The following is a 17803-nucleotide window of genomic DNA, read 5'->3' as shown; positions in this document are numbered from 1 at the left end:
CAAGTAATGTTGCCATGTGGCTAAAGCCCTTACCAAAGCATATAGCTCTTTGTCATAAGTGGAATAGTTCAATGTGGCTCCACTTAACTTTTCACTAAAGTAGGCAATAGGTTTAGAATCTTGCATCAAAACAGCACCTATTCCTTTGCCCGAAGCATCACATTCAATTTCAAAAGATTTAGAAAAATCAGGCAATTGTAATAATGGAGCAGAACATAACTTTTCTTTCAACAAGTTAAAAGCATCATCTTGTTCTTTTCCCCATTTAAAAATCTTATCCTTTTTAATAACTTCAGTTAAAGGAGAAGCAATGGTACTAAAGTCTCTCACAAACCTCCTATAAAAACTAGCAAGTCCATGAAAACTCCTAACTTCAGTTACACTCTTAGGTTTAGGCCATTCTTTTATTGCTTTGATTTTCTCTTCATCAACCTCAACTCCTTTAGAACAAACTACAAAACCCAAGAAAATCACACGATCCACATAAAAAGTACACTTTTTAAGATTAGCAAATAAAAATTGCTTTCTAAGAACTTCAAAAACTTGTTTTAGGTGTTCTACATGCTCTTCTAAAGTGTTAGAAAAGACCAAGATATCATCGAATTACACCACAACAAATTTTCCATGAAAATCCTTAAAAACATGATTCATTAATCTCATGAAAGTGCTAGGTGCATTAGTCAAGCCGAAAGGCATAACTAACCACTCATAAAGCCCATATTTGGTCTTAAAAGCAGTTTTCCATTCATCTCCAGGATTCATTCGAATCTGATGGTAACCACTTTTTAGATCAATTTTAGAAAATATTTTGGATCCATGTAATTGATCCAACATGTAATCAAGACGAGGAATAGGGTGGCGATACTTTACCGTAATCTTGTTGATTACTCTACAATCCACGCACATCCTCCAAGTTCCATCCTTTTTTGGTACCAATAGGACGGGAACCGAGCAAGGGCTCATGCTCTCTCTCACAAAACCTTTCTCAAGCAACTCCTCAACTTGCCTTTGAAGTTCTTTTGTCTCTTCTGGATTACTCCTATAGGCTGGCCTATTTGGGATTTGGGATCCAGGTACAAAATCAATTTGATGCTCAATGCCACATAAAGGGGGCAATCCATTAGAAATATCTTCTGGAAAGACATCTTCAAAATCTTGCAAAAGAGAAGAAATACTACTTGGCAAAGAAGAAGTTAGCAACTCAGAATTAATCAAAGTCTCTTTGTAAGTAAGTAGTATTATGGGCAGCCCCTCTTTTCTTGCATTAAAACACTCTTTGGTTTTTATATAAAAACTCTCTTTTTTTCTTTCCTTAACCTCTTTCCTCTCACCAAGACTGTCTATTTTTTCATTCAAACCCTTTTTTATCTCTTCTCTCAAATTGCTGCCCTCTCTCTCTTTCTCTCGACCATCTCTCTTTTTTTCTAATTCTTGGCCTTCTTTCTTTTCTTTTTCCTCAAGCTCACTTTTTGTCACTCCCCTTGGTTTTTCCATTGTTTCTCTTAATCTCTTTTGATCTTCAAACACTTGAGAAGGAGATAAAGGTGCAAGAGTAAATTTCCTGCCATTTAGTTCAAGAGAATATCTATTCTTTCTTCCATCATGAAAAACATTCCTGTCATACTGCCAAGGACGACCCAGTAAGATATGACAAGCTTGCATAGGTATTATGTCACAAAGAATATCATCCTCATATCTACCAACATTAAATGAAGTCATGCACTGTTTGTTTACCTTTAGTTCACCACTATCATTTAACCATTGGAGTCTATATGGAGTAGGGTGTTTCATGCATGCAAGTCCCAATTTTTCCACAAAGTATGAACTCACCACATTAGCACAACTACCACTATCAATGATCATAGAGCAAGTTTTTCCCTTTATCCCACACCTAGTATGAAATATATTCTCCCTTTGTTCTTCGCTATTGCTTGCCAAATTGATTGTCATAATCCTTCTAACTACCCCAATCATGCCCTCATTAGGTAGTTCTACATCATCTTCATCACTCACATCTCCCTCTTCTTCTCCCTCACCTTTTTCACTCTCATATCCTCCATCTTATCTAAGAATGATGTTTCTTCTACTTGGACATTCATGCATCATATGTCCCCTTCCTTTATATTTATGACATTGAATAGAACTAGAAGGTGTAAAAGGTTTAGGGTTAAAGGTTTTACCTTCCTCTTTGTTCTCAAATTTACCTTTACCCTTGTCTTCTTGAGGTCTAGAAGAACTCTTCATCTCATGATATGGCCATGGCTTCTTGGAGATGGTGCTTGTCCGACCTTTCCACGAGCTAGTCTGCTTTCTTTTATTTTGATTTTCTATCTTTACAGACAAATCAACTAAATCATCTATTGTTACATATTGTTGTAATTCTACTACATCAGTTATTTCCTTATTTAAACCATTTAAAAACCTAGCCATTGTAGCCTCTTCTTCCTCTGTACAATTAGCTTGGATCATAGCCATATCCATAGCCTTAAAGTACTCATCCACAGACATGGACCCTTGCTTCAATGTTTGAAGACGTTGTTGTAGCTCTCTTTGAAAGTGTGATGGCACGAATCTCTTCCTCATCACCCTCTTCATCTCAGCCCAAGTAGCAACTGGTGCTTCTCCTTCTGGCAATCTGTCCCTAGCAAGCTTTTTCCACCAAATAGCAGCATAGTCAGAAAACTCAACAACAGCAAGTTTAACTGATAGCATCAAGAACAAGGATATAGTTAAGGACAATGATCGAGATGATAGAGTTTTGGAAGCTCCAAGGCTATTTACAAGATCTCAAGCTAAAGAGTTGCAAGCTAAGGTTGCTAGTCTTCAATGGCAAATAAAGAAGCTTTTAATTGTAGAGGAAGAGCTCAAGCCCAAAGGAGATGAATTGTCCAAGTTTTACAATTATTTGGTAGTCCAAATTGAAGTCCAAGAGGAGGAAGATTGAGTTACCAAATCAGCCCTTGAAGTCCAACAATAGGGCTTAAAATGACCTTAAAAGAGGTCCAAAAGGGGGTGTTTCAAAAGGAGCCCAATTGGAGTCCAAACAATTGGCCCAAACTAATAGTTTTAAGGCCCAAATCTGCCCCTAAAAGGATTTGGCCGCCCCCCACTTAATTTTGATGGCTTTTGTTACCCCTTAGGAGTCACCTACCTAAGATTGATGGCTATTGTGACCCCTAGCAGCCCCCTACATAATTTAGATGACTTTTTAGCAACCCCCTACATTATTTTAAGTGCTTTTAACTCCTATAAATAAGGAGTTCGTCTCATTCATAAGACAGAACATTTATTGATTAAGTATATCATACTTTGAGAGTTCTTTTGAACCTTTGTTATTTGTGCTTTGAGATTTATCTTTCAACCTTTACTAGTTCTTAGATCAAGGTAGTAAGATTATTTCTCTTTTATGATATCTTTGATTCCTTTGTGGTATTCTTAGAAGGCGATTAATACTAGTTATTAATTGTTGTCTCAAGTTACTCGTAAAGTTGTCAAAATTCGAACTTATTGTTTTGATTTGCTTTTTAAGTAAAGGCATTTGATTTCTTCCATAAATCAAGACGTTGTTACTTTGATCTTGTCAAGGCTATAGAACTTACGTTCTTGGAAGTTCTTGGAATTCTTTCCTTGAATTTTTCCCATATCCTTTATTTTCATCTCTTTAATTCTAGTTGTTCTCCTTGTTGTTATTGCTTCCGCATTTACTTCTCAAATTCTTACTCTAATTTGGATTCCCGACCTAGTTGTTATCAAGTGGTATCAGAGCGGTTTTTATCAAGATTTCGTTCTTGGTAAGTCTTGGGATTTCTTGAATACTAAGAGCAAAGAAAAGAAAAGAAAAGAAAAATTAAAAAAAAAAAATCAGTTTTTAGAACAAAAAATAGAATTGCGTGCTCTCCAGGATATTTCTTTTGTATCTAATTTGTTACCAAAAATTAACAAAGGAAACAAGAAGAGGAGATCCTAGATTTTCTTACTCTTTCTAATCTAAACATATAATCCTTTCTTTTTTGTTCGTGTCATGTTTCAACCGAGCCTAATAGTTCTAGGATTTGGTTTTTCTTTCATTAGTTCCCCAAAAATCTAAATTTTACTACTAAGAATTTCATACGAGTTGGGTTTAATTATAAATCTATAAAGTATTTTGTTCAAAGGTTATTCCGAGAAAAAAAAAGAGCTAAGTTTTGTGATACAATTTACACTTTTTTTTTAAAGATGTCGCGTACAGGTAGTGATGATGAACGAAGGGTTCTCCAAGAAGCTGAAATCAAAGCAAGAAATGATTTTACCTTGCAAGCTATGCATCAACAATTTGAAAGGTTGAATTTGCAACTCCAAGAGATGAGGGATACCATTGTCGATCAAAATGATAAAATAGCTGAACTTAGGAGGGAAAATAATGTTAGACCCCAAGCTAGGAGAAATGTACCCCATGCTCCCATTGTAAATCAAGAAAACCCTATAGATGATTTTAATGATATTGATTTTGATAGGGTGGGAAGAGATAGGAGGGGACAAAGAGGTAGAGTAGAAGATGACAATATAAGTAGTATAAAGATGAAGATGCCATCATTCAAGGGAGCAAGGGACCCAGACTTGTACCTTGATTGGGAGAGAAAGGTTGAAGCCATCTTTGATTGTCACAACTACTCTGAGGGTAAGAAAGTTAAACTTGTTGTTGTTGAGTTTTCTGACTATGCTGCTATTTGGTGGAAAAAGCTTGCTAGGGACAGATTGCAAGAAGGACAAGCACCAGTTGCTACTTGGGCTGAGATGAAGAGGGTGATGAGGAAGAGATTCGTGCCATCACACTTTCAAAGAGAGCTACAACAACGTCTCCAAACATTGAAGCAAGGGTCCATGTCTGTGGATGAGTACTTTAAGGCTATGGATATGGCTATGATCCAAGCTAATTGTACAGAGGAAGAAGAGGCTACAATGGCTAGGTTTTTAAATGATTTAAATAAGGAAATAGCTGATGTAGTAGAATTACAACAATATGTTACAATAGATGAGTTAGTTGATTTGTCTGTAAAGATAGAAAATCAAAATAAAAGAAAGCAGACTAGCTCGTGGAAAGGTCGGACAAGCACCATCTCCAAGAAGCCATGGCCATATCATGAGATGAAGAGTTTTTCTAGACCTCAAGAAGACAAGGGTAAAGGTAAATTTGAGAACAAAGAGGGAGGTAAAACCTTTAACCCTAAACTTTTTACACCTTCTAGTTATATTCAATGTCATAAATGTAAAGGAAGGGGTCATATGATGCATGAATGTCCAAGTAGAAGAAACATCATTCTTAGAGAAAATGGAGGATATGAGAGTGAAAAAGGTGAGGGAGAAGAAGAGGGAGAGATGAGTGATGAAGATGATGTAGAACTACCTAATGAGGGCATGATTGGGGTAGTTAGAAGGATTATGACTATCAATTTGGCAAGCAATAGCGAATAACAAAGGGAGAATATATTCCATACTAGGTGTGGGAAAAAGGGAAAAACTTGCTCTATGATCATTGATAATGGTAGTTGTGCTAATGTGGTGAGTTCATACTTTGTGGAAAAATTGGGACTTGCATGCATGAAACACCCTACTCCATATAGACTCCAATGGTTAAATGATAGTGGTGAACTAAAGGTAAACAAACAGTGTATGATTTCATTTAATGTTGGTAGATATGAGGATGATATTCTTTGTGACATAATACCTATGCAAGATTGTCATATCTTACTGGGTCGTCCTTGGCAGTATGACAGGAATGTTTTTCATGATGGAAGAAAGAATAGATATTTTCTTGAACTAAATGGCAGGAAATTTACTCTTGCACCTTTATCTCCTTCTCAAGTGTTTGAAGATCAAAAGAGATTAAGAGAAACAATGGGAAAACCAAGGGGAGAGATAAAAACTGAGCTTGAAGAAAAAGAAAAGAAAGAAGGCCAAGAATTAGAAAAAAAGAGAGATGGCCGAGAGAAAGAGAGAGAGGGCAGCAATTTGAGAGAAGAGATAAAAAAGGGTTTGAATGAAAAAATAGACAGTCTTGGTGAGAGGAAAGAGGTTAAGGAAAGAAAAAAATAGAGTTTTTATATAAAAACCAAAGAGTGTTTAAATGCAAGAAAAGAGGGGCTGCCCATAATACTACTTACTTAGAAAGAGACTTTGATTAATTCTGAGTTGCTAACTTCTTCTTTGCCAAGTAGTATTTCTTCTCTTTTGCAGGATTTTGAAGATTTCTTTCCAGAAGATATTCCGAATGGATTGCCACCTTTACATGGCATTGAGCATCAAATTGATTTTATACCTGGATCACAAATCCCAAATAGGCCATCCTATAGGAGTAATCCAGAAGAGACAAAAGAACTTCAAAGGCAAGTTGAGGAGTTGCTTGAGAAAGGTTTTGTGAGAGAGAGCATAAGCCCTTGCTCGGTTCCCGTCCTATTGGTACCAAAAAAGGATGGAACTTGGAGGATGTGCGTAGATTGTAGAGCAATCAACAAGATTACGGTAAAGTATCGCCACCCTATTCCTCGTCTTGATGACATGTTGGATCAATTACATGGATCCAAAATCTTTTCTAAAATTGATCTAAAAAGTGGTTACCATCAGATTCGAATGAATCCTGGAGATGAATGGAAAACTTCTTTTAAGACCAAATATGGGCTTTATGAGTGGTTAGTTATGCCTTTCGGCTTGACTAATGCACCTAGCACTTTCATGAGATTAATGAATCATGTTTTTAAGGATTTTCATGGAAAATTTGTTGTGGTGTACTTCGATGATATCTTGGTATTTTCTAACACTTTAGAAGAGCATGTAGAACACCTAAAACAAGTTTTTGATGTTCTTAGAAAGCAATTTTTATTTGCTAATCTTAAAAAGTGTACTTTTTATGTGGATCGTGTGATTTTCTTGGGTTTTGTAGTTAGTTCTAAAGGAGTTGAGGTTGATGAAGAGAAAATCAAAGCAATAAAAGAATGGCCTAAACCTAAGAGTGTAACTGAAGTTAGGAGTTTTCATGGACTTGCTAGTTTTTATAGGAGGTTTGTGAGAGACTTTAGTACCATTGCTTCTCCTTTAACTGAAGTTATTAAAAAGGATAAGATTTTTAAATGGGGAAAAGAACAAGATGATGCTTTTAACTTGTTGAAAGAAAAGTTATGTTCTGCTCCATTATTACAATTGCCTGATTTTTCTAAATCTTTTGAAATTGAATGTGATGCTTCGGGCAAAGGAATAGGTGCTGTTTTGATGCAAGATTCTAAACCTATTGCCTACTTTAGTGAAAAGTTAAGTGGAGCCACATTGAACTATTCCACTTATGACAAAGAGCTATATGCTTTGGTAAGGGCTTTAGCCACATGGCAACATTACTTGTGGCCAAGAGAGTTTGTCATTAAAACTGATCATGAATCCTTGAAATACTTGAAGAGTCAAGGTAAGCTTAGTAGAAGGCATGCTAAGTGGGTTGAATTCATTGAAACGTTTCCTTATGTAATTTCTTACAAACAAGGGAAAGAGAATGTTGTTGCTGATGCACTTTCAAGGAGGTATGTCTTAGTTTCTACCCTGACTTCTAAATTAATGGGTTTTGATCAAATCAAGGGACTTTATGCTAATGATGTTGATTTTGGCAAAATTTTTGCAGATTGTAAGTAGAGTCGTTTTGAGAGGTTTAACCTCCAAGATGACTTTCTCTTTAAGGAAAATAAGTTGTGTATTCCTAATTGCTCTTTACGTGAAGTATTTGTAAGGGAAGCACATTGTGGAGGGCTTATGGGACACTTTGGAGTCCCAAAGACACTAGACATACTGGCCGAAAATTTCTTTTGGCCTGGAATGAGAAAAGATGTTGAAAGAATGTGCGCACAGTGTTTGGAATGTAAACAAGCTAAATCTAAAGTGTTACCACATGGTCTTTACACGCCATTACCTGTTCCTACTTCACCTTGGATTGATATTTCCATGGATTTTGTGTTAGGTTTGCCTAGAACAAGATATGGTAAGGATAGTATATTTGTTGTGGTAGATAGGTTCTCCAAAATGGCTCATTTTATTCCTTGTTTAAAGACTAATGATGCCTCACATGTTGCTGATCTTTTTGTAAAAGAGGTTGTCAAATTTCACGGTATACCTAGAACTATTGTTAGTGATAGGGATGCTAAGTTTTTGAGCCACTTTTGGCGTGTGTTTTGGGGGAAGTTAGGTACTAAATTGTTGTTTTCTACTTCTTGTCACCCACAAACTGATGGACAAACTGAAGTAGTTAATAGAACCTTAGGAAACATGTTGAGGGCTGTTTTGAAAGGTAAATTAACTTCATGGGAAGATCACTTACCTATGATTGAATTTGCTTACAATAGAACAATTCATTCTTCTACAGGTATATCTCCTTTTGAGGGTTTTTATGGTTTTAATCCCTTCACTCCCCTTGATTTATTACCATTACAAACTAATGATATTGCTAATCTTGATGGTAGGACAAAGGCTGAGATGATGAAAAAAATTCATGAACAAACAAGACTTGCAATTGAGAAGAAAAATGAGCAAACTGCCTTGAGAAAGAATAAGGGACGAAAGAAAGTTATTTTTAAACCTGGAGATTTAGTTTGGGTTCACTTTAGAAAGGAGAGATTTCCTTCCAAAATGAAGTCAAAGTTGTATCCTAGAGGAGATGGCCCATTTCAAGTCCTTGAAAGGATTGGAGACAATGCTTACAAGTTGGACCTTCCTGGTGAGTTCCAAGTAAGTGCCACATTTAATGTTGCTGACTTATCTTTGTTTGATATAGGATCGAATTCGAGGACGAATTCTTTTCAAGAAGGGGGGAATGATAGCATCAAGAACAAGGATATAGTTAAGGACAATTGTCGAGATGATAGAGTTTTGGAAGCTCCAAGGCCATTTACAAGATCTCAAGCTAAAGAGTTGCAAGCTAAGGTTGCTAGACTTCAATGGCAAATAAAGAAGCTTTTAATTGTAGAGGAAGAGCTCAAGCCCAAAGGAGATGAATTGTCCAAGTTTTACAATTATTTGGTAGTCCAAATTGAAGTCCAAGAGGAGGAAGATTGGGTTACCAAATCAGCCCTTGAAGTCCACCAATAGGGCTCAAAATGACATTAAAAGAGGTCCAAAAGGGGGTGTTTCAAAAGGAGCCCAATTGGAGTCCAAACCAATGGCCCAAACTAATAGTTTTAAGGCCCAAATCTGCCCCAAAAGGATTTGGCCGTCCCCACTTAATTTTGATGGCTTTTGTTACCCCTTAGGAGCCACCTACTTAAGATTGATGGCTATTGTGACCCCTAGAAGCCCCCTACCTAATTTAGATGACTTTTCAGCAACCCCCTACATTATTTTAAGTGCTTTTAACTCCTATAAATATGGAGTTCTTCTCATTCATAAGACAAAACATTTATTGATTAAGTATACCATACTTTGAGAGTTCTTTTGAACCTTTGTTACTTGTGCTTTGAGATTTATCTTTCAACCTTTACTAGTTCTTAGTTCAAGGTAGTAAGATTACTTGTCTTTTATGATATCTTTGATTCCTTTGTGGTATTCTTAGAAGGCGATTAATACTAGTTATTAATTGTTGTCTCAAGTTACTCGTAAAGTGGTCAAGATCCGAATCTATTGTTTTGATTTGCTTTTTAAGTAAAGGCGTTTGATTTCTTCCATAAATCAAGACGTTGTTACTTTGATCTTGTCAAGGCTATAGAACTTACGTTCTTGGAAGTTCTTTGAATTCTTTTCTTGAATTCTTCCCATATCCTTTATTTTCATCTCTTTAATTCTAGTTGTTCAATTCCTTGTTGTTATTGCTTCCGCATTTACTTCTCAAATTCTTACTCTAATTTGGATTCCCGACCTAGTTGTTATCATTAACTTTCTTACCCTCAGAGTAGTTGTGACAATAAAAGATGGCTTCAACTTTTCTCTCCCAGTCAAGGTACAAGTCTGGGTCCCTTGTTCCCTTGAATGATGGCATCTTCATCTTTATACTACTTATATTGTCATCTTCTACTCTACCTCTTTGTCCCCTCCTATCTCTTCCCACCCTATCAAAATCAATATCATTAAAATCATCTATAGGGTTTTCTTGATTTACAATGGGAGCATGGGGTACATTTCTCCTAGCTTGGGGTCTAACATTATTTTCCCTCCTAAGTTCAGCTATTGTATCATTTTGATCAGCAATGGTATCCCTCATCTCTTGGAGTTGCAAATTCAACCTTTCAAATTGTTGATGCATAGCTTGCAAGGTAAAATCATTTCTTGCTTTGATTTCAGCTTCTTAGAGAACCCTTCGTTCATCATCACTACCTGTACGTGACATCTTTAAAAAAAAAGTGTAAACTGTATCACAAAAATTAGCTCTCTTTTTTTTTCTCGGAATAAACTTTGAACAAAATACTTTGTAGATTTATAATTAAACCCAACTCGTATGAAATTCTTAGTAGTAAAATTCAGATTTTTGGGGAACTAATGAAAGAAAAACCAAATCCTAGAACTATTAGGCTCGGTTGAAACATGATGCGAACAAAAAGGAAAGGATTATATGTTTAGATTAGAAAGAGTAAGAAAATCTAGGATCCCCTCTTCTTGTTTCCTTTGTTAATTTTTGGTAACAAATTAGATACAAAAGAAATATCCCGGAGTGCACGCAATTCTATTTTTTGTTCTAAAAACTGATTTTCATTTTTTTTTAATTTTTTTTTCTTTTCTTTTCTTTGCTCTTAGTATTCAAGAAATCCCAAGACTTACCAAGAACGAAATCTTGATAAAAACCGCTCCGATACCACTTGATAACAATTAGGTCGGGAATCCAAATTAGAGTAAGAATTTGAGTAGTAAATGCGGAAGCAATAACAACAAGGAATTTAACAACAAGAATTAAAGAGATGAAAATAAAGGATATGAGAAGAATTCAAGGAAAGAATTCCAAGAACTTCCAAGAACGTAAGTTCTATAGCCTTGACAAGATCAAAGTAACAACGTCTTGATTTATGGAAGAAATCAAACGCCTTTACTTAAAAAGCAAATCAAAACAATAGATTCGGATCATGACCACTTTACGAGTAACTTGAAACAACAATTAATAACTAGTATTAATTGCCTTCTAAGAATACCACAAAGAAATCAAAGATATCATAAAAGAGAAGTAATCTTACTATCTTGAACTAAGAACTAGTAAAGGTTGAAAGATAAATCTCAAAGCACAAGTAACAAAGGTTCAAAAGAACTCTCAAAGTATGATATACTTAATCAATAAATGTTGTATCTTATGAATGAGAAGAACTCCTTATTTATAGGAGTTAAAAGCACTTAAAATAATGTAGGGGGTTGCTAAAAAGTCATCTAAATTAGGTAGGGGATTGCTAGAGGTCACAATAGCCATCAAACTTAGGTAGGTGGCTCCTAAGGGGTAACAAAAGCCATCAAAATTAAGTGGGGGCGTCCAAATCCTTTTGGGGCAGATTTGGGCCTTAAAACTATTAGTTTGAGCATTGGTTTGGACTCCAATTGGGCTCATTTCGAAACACCCCCTTTTGGACCTCTTTTAAGGTCATTTTGAGCCCTATTGGTGGACTTCAAGGGCTGATTTGGTAACCCAATCTTCCTCCTCTTGGACTTCAATTTGGACTACCAAATAATTGTAAAACTTGGACAATTCATCTCCTTTGGGCTTGATCTCTTCCTCTACCATTAAAAGCTTCTTTATTTGCCATTGAAGTCTAGCAACCTTAGCTTGCAACTCTTTAGCTTGAGATCTTGTAAATGGCCTTGGAGCTTCCAAAACTCTATCATCTCTATCATTGTCCTTAACTATATCCTTGTTCTTGATGCTATCATTATGCCTTGAACTGATTGCTAAGATTTATCCTATTATGTTTCTTATGTTTGTACCCCTCTATGAGCTATTTGAACCATGTTTGAGGTTACATATAGGGTAATATCCTTATTGAACATGATAATTGCTACTTTCGTGATATGACTACCTGATTTGAGATATGGTAGCACATATTCACACATGCATACACCTTAGCATGCAACTTATACTATTCATGTACATGTAATTTTGTATATCTGCTTTTTCTATGACATGGATTGGACTAGTAGCACGTGAATTGTCCATGTGGTTGATATTATTGGCATGTGATTTGTCAGCGCAGTTGAGTTATGATAGCACATGAGTTGTTTGTGCGGATCCGAGATATTATTGGCATGTGAGTTATCCGTGCGGTTAATATTTTTGGCACGTGAGTTCTCCGTGCAGTTGATATTATTGGCACGTGAGTTGTTCGTATGATTGATATTATTGGCATGTGAGTTTTCCATGCAGCGTGAGGATAAGGATCAATCCCCTAGGGTGGTGTACACGCGGTATAAGAAAAACTGGTTAGTGTTTGATTTGGTTATTGCATTTTTTCTCCACTTATAATTTCCTTGGATGTATACATGATTTTTGCTGCATCTCTTCTCTCTTTGCTAGCTCTGGAGTGTATATATGCCTTTATACATATCTTCTCTATATGCCATCTTACTTGATGAGACGAGATACAATACATATCTTCCCTACATGTGAATTCGTGTGACTTCACTTATTTAATCACGCATATCTTCTCTATATATGCAAGTTTGATGATTTACATTGGATGCATATCTTCTTTATATGATGGATTTTTAACTGAAGCATAGCATGTTACATTATCTTTGGGCACTGAGATGGCTTTATCTATGATTTATGACTTGATAACATTTTTTTGTACTTGCGAGATATATGAATTGAACTAGTTATTAGCGAGTGTCATTAATAATTCTTGTCACTATACCTTCCCGAGGTTAGTTAAGATACTTACTAAGTACATAAGGTTAGTTGTACTCATACTACACTTCTACACCTTGCATCCAAATCTTGGAGCCAAGTAATTGTGGAAGACAAGCCTTGCCTAGAAGACGTACTCGTGTCCCAGATTCAAGCTACCTCTTATTCATAGTAGTTTAGGATTTCACATTTTATTCATGTAAACTTCAAAGAGATATTGTATCTATTCTTCATATCAGCTTTGTAAATCTAAATCATAGTGGCTCATGACTTGTACCACTAGTCCTTGTGAAGTTGTATAGAACTCATTTATTTTATTCTTGTTGTTATTGATATTTCACTTGAGTTACCTTATCCTATATTAGGCTTATCTAGCACTGTGGCTAGGTGCTATCATGACTAGGTAGATTTTGGGTCATGACACGACCAAATTTGGTACTTTTAGCTACCAGATTAGTGTTTATATTGGGCAGTTTTTTATAAGTTCATTTCACTAATTTTAGAGCTAGGGAACTCGAATTGAGGCGATTTCCACCCACTTGAATTGGGTAAGTATTCTTGGCTCGGATTTGATTATTATTCATGATTTCATCCTTGATTTTATCTAAGAGAGAAAAAATGGGATTTTGGCAAAACTTTTCTAAAGTGAATAATTGGGTTTTGGACATCGATTTAGAGTCGAATTTGGATGAAACTTATATGGTTGGACTCGTATTCAAATGGGTTGTCAGAATTTGGAGTTTTTGTCGGAATTTTGTTGACTTTGAATATTTGATTAAAGATTTGACCTTTATAGTTTGGGTTTGATTCTTATTACATTATTTGATGTTTGTGAGTTGCTTTTGGCTAGATTCGAGCCGTTGGGAGGTCCATTCACGCTAGGCATTCTTACAGTATTGATTGGCTTGTTTTAGGTAAGTATCTTACCTAAAATTGGTTGAGACACTAGTTTCCTGAGTTACTAATGATAGCTACATGCTGTCACACCTCCTTTTTACGTACCCGAGAGGGTGCGAGGGGAGTTTTTTCCAATTAAAGGACAATCGAAACGGGATTGGTTTATTTATTTCAGAGTCGCCACTTGGGAGATTTAGGGTGTCCCAAGTCACCAATTTTAATCCCGAATCGAGGAAAAGAATGACTCCATATTACAGTCTGCGTACCAGAAATCCGGATAAGGAATTCTGTTAACCCGGGAGAAGGTGTTAGGCATTCCCGAGTTCCGTGGTTCTAGCACGGTCGCTCAACTGTTATATTTGGCTTGATTATCTGATTTTATACAAGTATGAACTTATGTGCAAATTTTAACTTTTAACCGCTTTATTATTATTGTTTTTACAAGAATGTGAACATCGCTTAAAACACGTCTTTGGATTGCGTCACATGAAATGCACCCACAATCCGGAACGCATTTTATTTGATGTTTTGAGATTTGGATTTGGGTCACATGAAATGCACACCCAAGTTCAAGAAAATAGATTATTAAACACGCGCTTAAAGAGACTATCGTGTTATTATTTTGGGAAGGCCGTGAAATTCGCTAAACGGCCCTCCTGAACTCTAAGTAATTTAAAACAAGTATTTACTGAGGGCCCCACAATTTGTATTTTTATTCGGCGAGGCTCATCTCATTCTTATTTTTGAAGGAATTTGCAACGTCGTGGAAATGCATCTCGGGCCCCGCCACAATCAATGCGCCCGTGACTAGAGACATATTTCGACTCCGTTGAGATTTGGATTTGGGTCACATAAATGTGCACCCGAGTTTAGGGAGATAACATTATTAAAGGCGAGCCTAAAGCAACTAGCGCATTATTATTTTTGGGTAAGGCCGTGAAATTTGCTAAACGGCCCGTCCCAGAATCTAAATATTTTAATAAGGCTCCTTATTAATCCCAACTTTGCTAGCGTATTGTTATTGTTATTAAATCCAACTTCTATTACTAAAAATGAGAAATATGGCTTTAACGCCAGTAGTCATGATTTTTTTTTCATTCAGACATCCACATACTTATTGCAACGAGAGTACATAATACACGTGAGTACATACATTCGCAACAATTCACTGGATGTCAAATTGTTCCCTTAATAAACACAAATATATGCATGGAAGTAAACATTCTCGTAAAAACTTAAACCCACGATATATTCTCTCATTTACTTTAAGCATATGCGGTAACTAACCATGAAATAAGCTTTTTTTTTTCTTAGCAAAAGAAACAACGAAAATGCATTATTGACATACATCCATATCAAATAATACTCTTTATTCACCTTGAACGATAATATGCGAAATGAACGGAATGAAACAAAGGATGAAGAATACTAACCTTCGAACCTCGACAAACCTAGAACACAAACAAGACCCCGACGGGACTCAAGCTGGACTTCACTGAACGAGGAACAACAACGAAAACTCGGAACGACCTCGACGTTCCGGACCTCGACGAACAACGACGACCTCAATGGAGACTGAAACCTCGGCCAAGATTGCTAACGCACGAAGTGTTGGTTGCTGCTGTATTTCTATTTTTTGACGCAACAGACTGATACGCGAATATGAAGCAAAAGGGGGTCGTTTGGATGCTGGACTGGGGACTGCGAGCTGGGCAGCAGCAGTGGGTCGTCGGGGCGATGGGGAAGGTGATGGAGTTGGTGTTTTTGCTGGACGTGAGGAGGAGGGGGTTCGACGAGCAGGTGGGTTGGTTGAAGGTGGTGTTTGGGAGCTGAAGGTTTGACGACGATGGTTATGGAGTTGGGCTGGGGGAGGTTAGGCTAGTTGACGGAGGTGGAACGATGGTGGGTTCTTTGTTCTTGACAGTAGGGTTTTTCGACTAGTTTGGGTGAGGAAGGAGGTGGTGTTTTGTGGTGGGTTGGGCAGTGGTCGACGGGAGGAGCTGGTGGTGTTCGGTGGTTTGGACGACGAAGGCGAAACAACAGTACTCGCCGGATTTAATGGAGGATGGAAGCGATGGTCGTTCGGACGTGAGGGAGTGGCGTCGCGACTGGTTTTTTGGTTGCGACGGGTGTGATGGAGCTGGGCGTTGTTGATGGTGACTTTGGACGTGGGGGGTGGTGGTTATGGCGTTCGTTTGGTGTTGGGTTTGGACGCGGGGAGGTAGGGTTTTTGGTCGTCAGTTTTCTGGTTTTTCCGGGGTAGGGAAGAAGGAGCCGGGGAAGGTGATGGACTGGTTGCGACGAGCAGTGGTGGTGTTTGGACTGGTGGTTTCCGGCGAGGGGGAAGTGAAGGGTTGAGGAGGAGTCCGCTAGGGTTTTTGCTTCTTCTTCTTGAGGAAGAAGAAGCGTGAACAGTACCTCCCTTTCAAAAAATTCCAAAAGTCCGTCCGTTTTCCAGTCCAAGTCTCGTGCATTTGTATGGGTTTGCCCCAAAAAATGAGCCCCACGCGTGGTGGGGTTCGAGACTTATGTCCCCCACGCGTGGTGGGGTTCCCCATGTGTCCTGGACACGGTTTATTGTGGGCTAGGTCCGAAATTAGGCCTAAAACCGGGTAGTTTAAACCCGAATATTATTCTTTTGCCCGGACCTGAGAAATAGGAACACGTTGCTTAACTAGTCCTATGTAAGCAAAATAACTACCAAAAATAAGACTAGTATTTAAACAAAACTATATATTTTTTTAAATATTTTTCAAGGTTTAAAATAGCTAAAATATTAATAAAACTATTTTATTTTTATTTTTTTTTGTAATTTTCGTTTTAAAATATTAAGATAAAATATGAGGTAATATTTTTGTATTTTTTCAAAGTTAAAAATGCCTATAAAACTTTCATAGAATTATTATTTTTGTATTTTTTCGAAATTATATAAGGTACAAAAATAAAGTGCAATTTTTTGTATTTTATCAAGTTTATGAGAAATACATAAACTAAAATTTATATATATATTTTTTGAAATTTTTCTTTTTGCAACGAAATAAAGTAAAAATAGTTAAAATGGCTATACTAGTCCTAAATTAGATATTTAAGCTTAAGAACGTAAAAATTCCCGGGGAGGGTCAAAAATCACGTGCTTACAGCTACCCCTCTTTGACTGGAAACACGAAGAGTTTTCCGACAAAGAACGGCTAGACGTGTTTTTGACCCGACCATTACTTGGACGGACTACACTAAGGAAAGGGAGGGAATGTGACCGAGCCCTGGTATCTGAGCTGCCTACATATCCTTGGTTATACAGGAATCAGGCCACGTGTAGTTCAGAATGAGAGAGTTAGTGAAGTGTACCAAGGTGGGGAGCCGATCGAGGTGCCGTTCCGTTGAGGTTCCGGTCTGCGGTCCTGTCATTACAACAAAAATGAAAACTGAAAAAGACTAACTAAGCCTATCAGCTACTAGTTACAAGGATTCCTATCTCCTAAGTCTTCTGAAACTTGGTCTTGAGTCTTGAATGGTGCTTCACACAGACTTTGGATTTGAAACTTGATACTTGCTAGATGTAGGCGCTAGTTCTTGAGCAGATCACATCCGTTCTCCACTTCCGTGCTTCGGATTCATTCATTTTTTTTTTCTTTTTCTTCTTTTTTTCTTTTTGTTTTTGTGACTAGCTTTTGTTGACCCTCTCAGACTGTTGACTCGCATTCTTGGGGCGAGATTCTTGTTGCTTCTATCTTGGATTGAGTGCTGGGGATTTTTGTTGTGGCTTCTGCTTTCCAGTGGGTCACTGCTTGATCTTTGACAGGCAGACTCCTGACTTCTTCGATCTTTGACATACCACAAACTCCGTTCTACAGGCGGGTCCCTGACAATCACAACAAACAAAACAAACAAAATTTCCTAACCCAGTTTGCACTGGGGAGGTTTGTGAGTCGTTAGCAAAATCGTAGCCCACCGATACTATTGATGCAGTGCTGAGAGTGAACTAAACACTAGATTAGGATGTATTCCCTTGTTATACATGTGGGTGCCTAACTTCAATGCTTGAAATGTAAGGACTGAAATGTATTCCTCTGTTCTATGGGCGGGCTCCCA

General features: G+C 37.2%; 1 protein-coding gene across 1 annotated transcript; it reads left to right on the top strand.

The window, feature by feature from the left end:
• The first annotated feature begins 3286 nt into the window (after window positions 1-3286).
• LOC142181582 (uncharacterized) lies at window positions 3287-9445 on the top strand. The gene has a single exon (XM_075254594.1). It carries the CDS (start codon window positions 4216-4218, stop codon window positions 5449-5451), a length of 1236 nt encoding a protein of 411 aa, XP_075110695.1. The 5' UTR covers window positions 3287-4215; the 3' UTR covers window positions 5452-9445.
• Window positions 9446-17803: the final 8358 nt, after the last annotated feature.

Source organism: Nicotiana tabacum, chromosome 1 (genome assembly GCF_000715075.1).
Source record: "Nicotiana tabacum cultivar K326 chromosome 1, ASM71507v2, whole genome shotgun sequence".
Taxonomy (NCBI): domain Eukaryota; kingdom Viridiplantae; phylum Streptophyta; class Magnoliopsida; order Solanales; family Solanaceae; genus Nicotiana; species Nicotiana tabacum.
Note: the sequence above shows the minus strand (reverse complement) of the source record. Positions and strands in the feature narration are given on the sequence as shown.